At 40.1% G+C, this 12,614-nt stretch overlaps 1 protein-coding gene across 1 annotated transcript in view; it reads left to right on the top strand.

The window, feature by feature from the left end:
* The first annotated feature begins 4,061 nt into the window (after window positions 1-4,061).
* The window catches only part of Eif3a (eukaryotic translation initiation factor 3 subunit A), a 31,732-nt gene continuing 23,179 nt past the window's right edge, over window positions 4,062-12,614 (top strand). The window contains exons 1-3 of the mRNA XM_052182410.1: window positions 4,062-4,240; window positions 11,872-12,062; window positions 12,192-12,328. Coding sequence (XP_052038370.1) covers window positions 4,192-4,240; window positions 11,872-12,062; window positions 12,192-12,328 — 377 coding nt within the window. The 5' untranslated portion in view covers window positions 4,062-4,191. The remainder of the gene's footprint in view (window positions 4,241-11,871; window positions 12,063-12,191; window positions 12,329-12,614) is intronic.

A 12,614-nucleotide genomic window follows, 5' to 3' on the forward strand; every position in this document is an offset into this window, starting at 1 on the left:
TTTATATATATATATATATATATATATATATATATATATATATATATATATATATATATAGAGAGAGAGAGAGAGAGAGACATGGTCTCTCTTTGTACTCCTGGCTGTCCTGAAACTCACAGATGCCTGAGTCTGCCTCCTGAGTGCTGGGACTAAAGGCATATGCCACCACACCCAGCTAATGTTTAAATTTTAGCATCTAGCCTTATCTGATGCCAAGGAAGATTTCTGGAGGAAGTGACATTTAAGCAAAACATGAATAAGATGGTTGGTTTTAAAAGCAATGAATGAGGCAAGGGTAGGGTTAGGTGGGTAGGGGTCATTAATCTCAGAATTTAGGAGGCAGAGGCAGGTCAGCCAGACTATGTATCAAGACTGTTTCAAAATTAAATTAAATTAAATTAAATTAAATTAAATTAAATTAAATTAAATTAAATTAAATGGAATGGCTGGTTCCTAGTGAAGTGATGGCAGGAGATGGGCAGAGCCTTTTAGGTACTGAGAGACAGTGTGTGGGCCTGGAGCGATAGAAGAATCTGCACTACAGTGCTGGGCAGTGGTGGCACATGCCTTTAATGCCAGCACTTGGGAAGCAGAGGCAGGTGGATTTCTGAGTTCGAGGCCAACCTGGTCTACAGAGTGACTTCCAGGACAGCCAGGGCTATAAAGAGAAACCCTGTCTCGAAAAAACCAAAACCAAACCAAACCAAACCAAAAAAAAAAAAAAAAAAAAAAAAAAAAACAACCCCCAAAAAAACAACAAAACAAAACAAAACAAAACAAAAACCCAGAATATAAGTACACTGCCATATTCTTGAAAATGATAAACGTGATATTAGGCATGTTGGTGTGTGCCTGTAGTTTGAACACACTTCAGACTAAGGTGGGGGAATTGAAAATTCTCGGCCAGTTTGTAATGTTTTCATCGCACAGTAGAGCTTATCTTAAAAACAAACCAAAAGAGAAAAACCAAATCCCTCTCAAAAACACACCCTATTTTGTATTAGAGAAATTATCTCAGCCAGGTGGTGGTGGCACATGCCTGTAATCCCAGCACTCTGGGAGGCAGAGGCAGGCGGATTTCTGAGTTCGAGGCCAGCCTGGTCTACAGAGTGAATTCCAGGACAGCCAGGGCTATACAGAGAAACCTTGTCTCGAAAAAACCAAATCCAACAAAACAAACAAAACAAAACAAAAACCAAAAACCAAAAAACACAAAAAGAGAAATTATCTCACGAAGTACAAAAGAAACTTGACAGGGCAAAAAAATTAATCAACTTTTACCATGTCTGAATGATTGTTTTCTGCTAAAAAGAGTATCAATCAATAGATGATTATGCTTTCTTCTTGGTCCAATTAAGTCACATTTCAATTTTCATTGTATAAACATCTATTTTTTTTTTTTTACCAGGGACTCATGAATTTTTGAAACAAAGCATCGAGAATCTCCCCCGGCCCCAGACAGGGTTTCTCTGTATAGCCCTGGCTGTCCTGGAACTCACTCTGTGGACCAGTCTGCCCTGGAACTCAGAAATCTGCCTGCCTCTGCCTCTGCCTCCCAAGTGCTGGGATTAAAGGCATGCACCACCACTGCCCAGCATGCATCAGACTCTTAACATCTCTAACACTCAACATTATGACTGCTAGCTGGTACCAAAAGCCTGTTGGTGGAATGTATTTACCCCTGGGTAATCAACATTATTATTTTTATTAACAAAGAAGATCAGACAGACTCTAAGTAAATTGTTGGAGATGGTGTCTTGTTTGCTGCTCAGCTGGTCTTGAACTCTGAGGTTCAAGCAATCTTTCTATCAGGCTTTGAGTGGCTTGGCCTAGATACCAGCCACTATATATAACTAATCTGACTCCTTTTTCTAATGCACACATATGATCATTGGCTATGATGTCACCGATGATTCGTATGCTTTAAATAACACCAAGGGGAAATCATCAATATGAAGGATATTTCATTTCACTTCTTTTAATTTTCTAGTGTTCAACTGACTGTGGGTTTACCAAATAGGTAATGGTGAACCCATTTTACCTTTATGACTATTTTGCCTTTATGAATGTTTATGCACAATGTGTGTGTCTGGTGCTTGTAGAGGTAAAAGGTGTAAGATACCCTAGAACTGGAATTAAGGATGGATGGTTATAAACCATCTTATGGATGCTTAGAATTAACCCTGGACCCTCTTCAGGAGCTATAAGTGCTTCTTTTCCCTTCGGTTTTTGTAAGTGCTGGGATTAAAGACATGTGCCACCACTGCCCGGTGCAAAAAGTGCTCTTAACGGCTAAGCCATTTCTTCAGCTCCTATTTTTACTATTTTTGGATGTGATAATGGCGTTGAGAATGTGAGAAAGCCTTTTCTGATATTTAGGCCAAGTTTCTTTTTATTTTACTGCTTGCATCTTCTTTCGCCTATGAAGTAATTTTTAATTAAAAACTGCATGAAAGAACTATTTGCTCTTTATGTTTGGCTTTTAAAATTTGACTTAATTATAATATACACAAAGAAACCCTTTGATCATGCCCATAAAACAGCTGCTAAAGCTTGTAAGTACTAGATGTTTTTTTACACCAATCCTGTCTGATACTTGTTTTGGAAGGTGAAAGTTCATGCATTTAGCATGGTCTAAGTATTCTGGAGAAAGAACTCTTGAAATCAACTTTAAAATATTTTTTATTGTTTTTAGTATGTCTGTGTCTTTGTGTGGGCATGTTCATGTGAATTCAAGTGTTGGGGAAGCCAGAGATGATAAGCTGGAACTAGAGTTATAGGTAGTTATGAGCAGCCTGACATGGGTACTGAGAGCTGAAATAAGTGCTTTGAAAGATTAGTATCTCTTCAGACCTTTAAATAGCTTTAAAACTATTTTTAATTGTTTTCTTAAGAAAGGGTTTCTCTGTAAAGCTTTGGTCTGTAGAACTCGCTGTATAGACCAGGCTGGCCTAGAACTAAAAGGGATCTGCCTGACTCTGCCTCCTGAGTGCTGGGATCAAAGGTGTAGATTCCCACAGCACTCAGGTTTATTTTTTTTAAGGTTTCCCCATTCATTGATAAATATCTCATTAATTCACATATTCCATATTATTGTAAAATATGTAATAAACTTGCAATAATTTATTCTTTTCCTTCTGAATTTTCTCTGAACCTTTCTTTGTGTGGTACTAGGGATTAGGGGCCTGTGCGTGTTAGAGGAGCGCTCAGCCACTGTACAGTCGCAGCCCTGAACTCAAGTTAATTTCCTACCAAGAGCCTAATAATTCGACGCGGTTTAAATGGCTTTCAAGCTCTAAGCATAGTAATTAATCTGTGAACACTAAATGTTAGGTAGCAATAAAAGACATGGCTTGCAATAAGCCATTTCCTCACCAAGACACATTTCTTGTATTTGTTTGTGACGTGAGCTGTATGTCAAAATCGATGACACTAGCGTATTTTCAAACATACAAGTCAGCTAAGTTCCTGGGTCTTCTACTCCATAGGAGGTGGCTCTGCACTTACAATCCCCTTCTTTCGGGAATCCTTGAGACACTAACCCTACAAGGATACCAAATAACTGTTTATTATTCGTTTGTTCCCTCCTCTTCCTTGTTAATCAAGTGACTGGTGCCCGATTTCTTAGCGATGAGCACCACTGGCCAGCGATACCCGCTCAGCACTTCCGTTAAGTATTTTCAACCTTTCCAGGCGAGGTCCCGGCAGAGCCAATGCGACCTTTACGAGGCCTGCTTCCGCGCACGTCATTTTGGGAACGACTGTGTAGACACTGCCTTTTCTCGTCGCAAATCTGACCTCAAACTTCCCTTTCCCAACCCATGTCCGCAGGGGCAGAGGTGGTCGGAGAAAACCGTTCTGAAGGTTCCCTTCCGCGACCTACAAAGAACAACTTGCGCTGCCCAGCACCAAGCGCCACGTCAGCCCGCGCTCGAGACACCAGAGCGCCTGCGCGCGGAGAAAGGCGGAACATGCGCAAAGGCCCGCCTCCTACATCCGGGGCTCGGGCGGCGGCGCTGCCGCCGCGAGGGAATCACGTGGCTCCTTCCTTTCCGTCTCTGGCCGGCTGGGCGCGGGCGACTGCTGGCGAGGCGCGTGGAAGCTCGCGCTAGTTCCCCTCCGCCTCCTCTCCCGGTCCAGGCCACTAGGGAGTTCGCTGACGCCGGGTGAACTGAGCGTACCGCCAAGATGCCGGCCTATTTCCAGAGGCCGGAAAATGCCCTCAAGCGCGCCAACGGTGAGTAAGGCAGCGGGTCGCGCCGCGCAGGGCCGGCCCGAGGCCTGAGAGTTCGAGGGCCCCTCCTGCCGCCCGCAGCCCGGTCTGTAGAGGCCAGTGGTCACGGCCGCCGCCACCCGGCCGTGTCTTCGCACGGCCTCCCTACTCAAGCGGGCCGCGGCGGAAGGCTCGGATCAGGAACCGTCGCTCTGGTGTGTTTTCACTGGCTGCCGCCCGAGGCTTGCGTCGCAGGGCCACGGCCCGCGGGTTAGGTCTCTCCGGTCTTGGGATCCTTCGCCACGATCGGCTTCCTGCTGGCTTTTCAGACCCGCGGGCTGCTTGGGAAGCTCTGCGCTCCCTGCCGCCATCTGGGAGTGCCGGGAGGAGGAAACATGGCTCCCTCCCGGGGACAATGCACGCGAGAACCTCGGCTCCACCTCCCGCCGGGGTCGGAAGCCGGCTAGTCTACCTTCACCCCACCTCTACGGCACGTCTGGTTCCAGATCCCACGCGGAGGCCTTCTGGGTCAGGGTCTACTTCCCTTAGTACTAGTTTGCACTTCAGGCCTTTGCTCTATTAACTTGTTTCCTGTGGTGTTTCCCTCCCCTGGAATTGATGAGGGTCATTTCGAAAGTATTTCGAATCAAGAAAAGTTAATATTCTTTAGGGATTTAAAAATGATCTTCCCCGGACTAGCCCTAGAAAGAGTGGTTTCCCCAAGGTCACTAGGGAAACTAAGACCAAGGTCTCTATATCCAGATCAGTTTTTTGTTTTTGTTTTTGTTTTTCTAACACCGCAGTGCCACTGAGTGCTATTTCTGTTTCCAAACGCGTGCTTAATTAAGCCTGGTGCTTGCAGGAAAGACTTGTCCGGATCGCTGACATTGTGTGGTGGAAAAGGCGTGTGCACATATATCTGATCTGACCTTTAAAAATAGGTTTTTGTTTTTTAAAATAAAACCTGATAATTCAGTATCTGTTCCCTTTTTAACCCTTCCAGTCCAAACAGATAAACCATGTATGTTGCAGGTTTATGTTTGGCAAGCTTGTTAGAAGTGAAAGTCTCATTTTGTGAAAAGACCATTTGAGTCAAAACTTATAAAAGAATACTGCTGATAATTTGTCAGGAATAAAGATGCGTTGGTTACATACTTAAATTTTTTGTGGTTAAGAAGCAGTCTGGAATAGAATAATGATGCACGGTGGATTACTAATACTACTAGCACTAATTTGTTATTGAAATTAGAACTGTAGCTAACTTAGGGCTTTTGATGTTTTGAAACTTAGAATTACATTGTGCTGTAGAAAATGGAATTGGGTAGACTTAGTGGGTATAGCTATTATATATGCTTAAGTTGTAACATTAAAGCAGCGGTTACTTTTCCCTATAGTCTAGCTAAAGCACTACAGTCTTTGGCCTACATACATACATAGTAACATGCTGACCTTATTTTTCTCGTTTGGAATCTTCATGTGAGCTTGGTTAATATTTCAATAACTTTTAAAGTAGAAATGTTACATAATCTAAATTTCTTTTCACAGTTTCTGAGTTGACTTGATTAATGATGAGTAAGCTGGGGAAAGTATCAGCAAAGTAGGCTAGTACTTTGTGGTACTGTATGGCTAACTTGGGTCTTGTTGGTGCATTTTCCCTAAGGGGCCTGTATTGACTTTTTGCTGCAGCCCCATTACAGTTTCCAAAGTAGCAAGTAGTAATGCCTTAGCTTCCAAGGGACTTGACATGAGCCAATTGTCTATCTTACATGGGACTGTTTATAGAACAAGTAGACATAAAAATGGCTTTTCACTTTTCAGAAATCTGTTTACCTAAATGCTTTATCTGTAGCATTTTTGTAGCCCCAGGGATATTTAAATCTAATCTATTGCATTATTTTAATAAATAAAATAGACCTTCAAGTCATTCTAAGCAGTAGTTTGGGGGTGGGAAAATGTCAAAGCCTTTTACACACACTCTGCAACTCCTACCTTAAAAGGTAAAACTGTTATTATGAAACCCCACAACTGAGTAGTAACATTATAACTTAGATACTTAATCTGTTGCAGGAATTAGTGAAAAAACAAAAGATTGATGTGAACCTTTTCTTTATTGGTAGATACATGGTTTCAGTCATATCAAGATAAATGCAGAGTGCTATTCTTTTAATAATACATATAATTATGAATTTCAGTTCATAGAACCTTAATCTCGAAATCATCTAATTGTTGAAATAATTCCTTCTAGCTGCAAAAGCCTTCTCACACCATTAATTAGGTAATTTCAAGGAGCTAAGTCTCAGTTACAAGCTAAGAGTAAGGACTCACAGCCATAGATCATAATGAAGAGTTTGTTCCAATTTCAGTCTACTGTCTATATATGTTAAGGTGTCTGTGTGTGGTCTTGGCTGTTCTGTGCTCTGAAACTCACAGTTGATGTGTGCCTTCTGAGCGCTGAGGTCAAAGGCATGCTCCTTCACACGAAGCAAATGTTTTATATTCAAGTGAGCTTCTTTTAGCTTATTTGAGACTTTCAAAGCTAGATTGGGCTTGGACTTTGGCCCGTCGTTAAGAAAGCAACTCTTAGTTCTGTGATTAAATGTTTATTTACTTTTGTACCTTTTTTTTTGAGGCAGAGCCATTATTAGGTAGCCCAGGTTCTCAAATTTGATATTAATTGCTTCAATCTCTAGTGCTAATGGTATAGATTTGATTCTACCACCTCAAGCTTCTAAGCAAGAAAAAGACAAGTGACAGTAAGAAATGACACCTTTGTGGGCAGAACCTGGATTTGATTGCCAGCACACACAGTGACTTAAAACCAGCTGTAACTTCTTTTGAAAGGGGATCCGTCCTTTTCTGACATCCAAAGGCATGCATGTTTGGTACATGTAAGGAAAACATTCATACACAAAATAAAAAACCCCCAAAAAATCTAGTGTTTTTGTTTTTAAGTAATCTCATGTCCATCTAAAAATTACCCAAAAGTGGATTATTCTTAGATTTCCAGTGTTTTGTATTTTATTCTATCATGGGTTTAGTCCTTAACTTTAATTTGGTTTGTATTTCATATTGCAAACACTAAATAGCTTAAAGTTTAAATTCTTAGTGTAAAATTGGGGGTTAGATATGTCATTTTAATGTTTCTGTCACAATTTTTTAATTTTATGTTATGAGTGCTTTGCTTGCATGTCTGGTCTATCACTATATGCAAGTAGTGCCCTCTTGGAGGTGAGAAGAGCGTGTCAGGAATCCCCTGGAACTCGGGATTCAGGAGTTATTGATGATGTGAATTTCCATGTAGGTGATAGAAATAGAATCTAGGTCCTTGAAAAATAGCCAGTGTTCTAAATTGCTGCGCTATCCTGCTCTTACAGTTAGATGCATTTACTAATCTTTTTTGTTGATAGGGACTTTTGGTTAAATGCTTTGAAAAACACCTAAAGTAACATGGAAAACAAACTTAGGCACACTTCCAAGAAGAGTGTAGTACTTCAAACAGGAAGGCATTTTTGTTCCAATATAGAAAGTATCTAGTTGTATTTCTGTTTGTCATTTAGGATTGGACTTAGTAAGTTTTTTATAGGTGGCAGGGTGGCCCAAGTGAAAATGGTCTTTACCCACACATAACATTGAGGAATTTGTATTTGTTTGCATATGAATACTATTTGATATAAGGGGTAGGGCTAGGGTCCTGTCTTGGCCTGGCACACTGGAGACATGCAGTTTGGTCTCTACCACTGGAGGAAAAACCATTGCTGATAAATACGATGGTATGTTTGGTATGCTCTATTTTTTGGTTAGTAGTTTGGTATGTGATTTGTTCATGTATGAACTTAGTATATGGGAGGATTGAAACTATCGTTTCACCGGAGGAACTGGGAAACACCCTTTCTGAAACCAGAGTCATTAATCCTGTGGATCTAGTAAGCTTCTAATAAACCTTTATAGGCCTTTTATGTGTATGCGTATTTTGCCTGTGCATGTGTTTATGTACCATGTGTGTCTGATGTCCACAGAGATCAGAAGAGAGGGTATCAGAGTAATGGGATGGTGGTGAGCCACAATGTGGGTGCTGGAGACAGAACTTGGGTCCTCTGAAAGAGCAATAAGTGGTCTTGGACCACCTATCCAGCCTCAGTTCTGTTCATTAAAAAAAATTGGTGCTGGGATTCAACCCAAGATTTCTAACATGCTTGTTAGAAGCTAGAGTGTCTCTACTCACTCAATTCAGGCTTATCCAGGGGATAAGTTTGAAAAACAACAACAAAACAAACAAAAACAAAAAAGTTTGTTGTTCAAGATTTTTTTTTTTTAAGGGGTTGGTGGTTGAGACGGGGTTTTATAGCTTAGACCAGGCTGATCTCATACGTAGGTTCGTGTGCCTGCTGGATTAAAGGGGTAGGCCACTACACAATTTTCTTTTTTTTTTAACGATTTATTTTATGCATATGAGTATGCATGTGTATTTAGCTGCCTTGAGACATACCAGAAAAGGACATTGGATTCCATTGCAGATAGTTGTGAGCCACCACATTGTTGCTGGGAGTTGCTAAGATTACAGGCATAAACCACCACTCCTGACTTAATTACTAAATTTAAAAGTGAATCTAACCAGTTGGCTAGATTAAATATTTTCTACTGTTTTTACTAAGGGGGAAAAGGGGACAAAAATGTAAGATTAGACAACATTTTTAATCTAGAGTCTGTTGATTGATTTGAAAAGGTGCTACATGAGTATACTGTTGTCTTCAGACATACCAAAAGAGGGCATCAATCCCCATTATAGATGTCTGTGAACCACTAAAGTACTTGCTGAGAATTGAACTTGGGGACCTCTGGAAGAGTTGTCAGTGTGCTCTTAACTGCTGGGCCATCTCTCCAGTCCACACATAATGCTTTCAGTCAAGGTCATACACTTGAGAGTTACTTTGTCCTGTAGTCTTTATTTTTTCAAAACTTTAAATTTTATAGGGCAATTCAGTTTTGCAGAATCACTCAAAGATAGCACAGAGTTTAAAACCATATTCAGTTGTTTCCATTAATGAACATCTAAAATCTGTTATGTCTCTTACAACTAAGGAGTCATCAACTGAAGTTATTTATTCATTTATTTTCTTTGTTGTAGAGGTAGGGTCTTAACTTTGTAGCCCTGGAACTCACTAAGTAGATCTGGCCAGCCTCCAACTTAACAGATTTGCTCATGTTTATTGGGTTCCAGTTTCCCTGCTTTCCCTGTTGTGGTCTAGGATCCAATCCATATACCACATCACATTTGGTTATGTCTTCATTGTCACAGTGTGCCACTTTACTAGTTTTTTCTTTGATGATCACAGATTTGAGTCATACTCCTGCATTTTGTAGAATGTCCTTTATTTTAATCTATTTGTTTTACTGTAGCAGAAATATCCTGGGTACTTACCAAAACCAAGAATATATATCTCTTTCTTTTTTTTTTTTTTTATTATATATAAGTACACTGTAACTGTCTACAGACACTCCAGAAGAGGGCATCAGATCTTTGTGAGTCACCATGTGGTTGCTGGGATTTGAACTCAGGACCTTCAGAAGAGCAATCAGTGCTTTTAACTGCTTAGCCATCTCTCCAGCCCCATATCTCTTATTTCTGATGGCTAAAAAAAGACATGATAAGGTAGCAGGTTCTGTATCTGGTAAGGACTGGCTTGCTACTATCTCCTCTGGAGGAGATTAATAATGTTCCCTTGCCTGATAAGAGAGAACAAAGAGGAAGCTATCAAATATCTAGTATAAAAGCTACTTGTTGCATTTAGAGATAGAACCCTTTGATCCAGTCACCTCTTTAAAGGCTCTTTAAAGGCTAACTCCTAATGGTATTTAGTTAGGGAGTATGTGTCAGTCCAAAGTTTAGGAGGACACTTAAACATTTAAACCATTGAATCTTAATTGGTATTTCTCTTGATAATTGTTTGAAAAGTACTATCTTTATTTTTCCCTCAAGTCACTGTTTTCCTATGTAGCCCTGGTTATTCTGAAACTTCTTTTTTTTTTTTTTTAAAGATCAGGCTGGTGTTAAATTAAAAGATTCATTTGCCTATGCCTCCTGGTGCTGGGACTGAAGACATGTGCCAGCCACCGACCAGCAAATTTAATTTTAAAAATACATTCTGGGGCTAAGTACATGGTTTCAGCAGTTAAAATTTTGGTTTCAGCCAAAAATGGCTGCTCTTGGATAGGACTATAGTTCTGTTTCTAGTATATAACGTACTAGGCAGCTTACACACTGCCTGTAACTCTAGTTCCAAGGGTCCAACACCCATGGAGCACAACACACACACACATAAGATAAAATTAGCAAGTCTTTAAACAATAGGGTTTAAAAAAACTTTTTACCACACTTCACCGTGAACTTTCTCCTGCCTCTGTGTGTAGCCCTAAGCTCTCCTGAGTGTCTATAGACAGGGTTGATTGTAGATCCACCTGCCTCTGCTTCTGCCTCTAGAGTACTAGGATTAAAGATGTATTTGATGCTAAGTCCAGAAGCTCCTTTTAACTTTTAAAGATTAATTTTTGAGTTGTGCTAGTTGTGCTACATGAAGAGACCCTGTTTTGACCCTTCCACTCAAAAGAAAAAGTGTGTGCATGCATTCATGCTGTGTGAAATGTTGAACTAGGCCTGGAGAAGAAGGCATTGCATCCCCTGGAACTGAAAATTAACAGGCACTTGAGCTGCTTGATTGTGGGTGTTAGGATTCAGATAATTTTTGAGCCATCTTTTCCAGATTCATGAACCCCCTTTTTGTTTAGTTTATCTGTTTTTGTTTTGTTTTTGTTTTTCTGAGATAGGGTTTCTCTGTATAGCCCTGGCTTTCCTGGAACTCACTCTGTAGACCAGGCTGGCCTCTTAACTCAGAAGTCCACCTGCCTTTGCCTCCAAAGTGCTGGGGTTACAGGCGTGCGCCACCACTGCCCAGCAGTTTATCTGTTTTTGATATGTGAATTATGTGACTATTTACATGATAGGGGTGGATGGACTGTCATGTCTTCAAACTCAACTTTTATATTCAGTGTGATCCCAATCAAAATCTTAGCAAGCTATTTTATAGATGGTTGTAAAATTTTTATGGAAACTTAGGTATGGAAATACCTGTTAAACATAACCAAGTGACAAGTTGGAGCCCTTACTATGCAATTCTAACACTTGTAACACTTCACTAAATTCCTTGAAAATGGATGGAATGCAAGGTTCTGAAATAAATATATTTAAATGTAGGTGTACGCTTGTAATCCCAGCACTCTTGGAGGCAGAGGCAGGCAGATTTCTGAGTTCGAGGCCAGCTTGGTAGCCTGGTCTACAGAGTGAGTTCCAGGACAGCTAGGGCTATACAGAGAAACCCTGTCTCCAAAAAACAAAACAAAACAAAGTTGGTCAACAGGGTTTCTCTGTAGCCCTAAAAGTTCTTTTACATTAATTTATTTGTGGAAGGGATGGGCCTTATACAAACTTCTGTGCATGTAGCAGCCAGGGGACAATTTTTAAGAGTGAGTTCTCTTGCAAATGTGGGTTTCAGAGGATCTGGCTTGGCAGCAAGGACCTGTTAAGATTGAGTCATTTTCCTTGGTCAGTCATTTAGATTTTTATATAGTATGTACAACTAATTCTAATTTTTTTTTCCCAGAATTTCTTGAGGTTGGCAAAAAGCAGCCTGCCCTGGATGTTCTTTATGATGTTATGAAAAGTAAAAAACACAGAACATGGCAGAAGATACATGAGCCAATTATGTTGAAATACTTGGAACTATGTGTGGATCTTCGTAAGAGCCACTTGGCTAAGGAAGGGTTATATCAATATAAGAACATTTGTCAGCAGGTACAGAGTTTGTTTTTCAAGTGCTTTTAGTAACTTTCTGGGGAATTTATTTACCTTTTAAATTATGTATCAAGATTTGCTTTTAAACTTTTTTGTTTATTGGAGAAAAATTCGTTTTCCTTTTCGTAGGTAAACATTAAATCTTTAGAAGATGTTGTTAGGGCATATTTGAAATTAGCAGAGGAAAAAACAGAAGCTGCTAAAGAAGAGTCCCAACAAATGGTGTTAGATATAGAAGATTTGGATAATATTCAGACTCCTGAGAGGTATGTGAGTTTAAACCCTTAGTAAATATTTTGATAGCACAATGCTTTTCTGTACATAGGGCACTTGTCCCTTGCCCCCTTTGAAGGTAGATGATTATTGGAGAGGAAAAGCTGCTTAAAGTCTGAAGTTTATGTACTTCAGGAACCATGTAAGCAATATTTAAAATTTATGCCTTGGGATAGAACATGTATTAAAATTTAGACAGTTGTAATATAGATTGAGAATTTGGGTACAGATGATGGGGACAGCTTGATAGTGTATATAAGGTTATGGTTACGTATGAGA

Source organism: Apodemus sylvaticus, chromosome 1, assembly GCF_947179515.1.
Source record: "Apodemus sylvaticus chromosome 1, mApoSyl1.1, whole genome shotgun sequence".
Classification (NCBI taxonomy): domain Eukaryota; kingdom Metazoa; phylum Chordata; class Mammalia; order Rodentia; family Muridae; genus Apodemus; species Apodemus sylvaticus.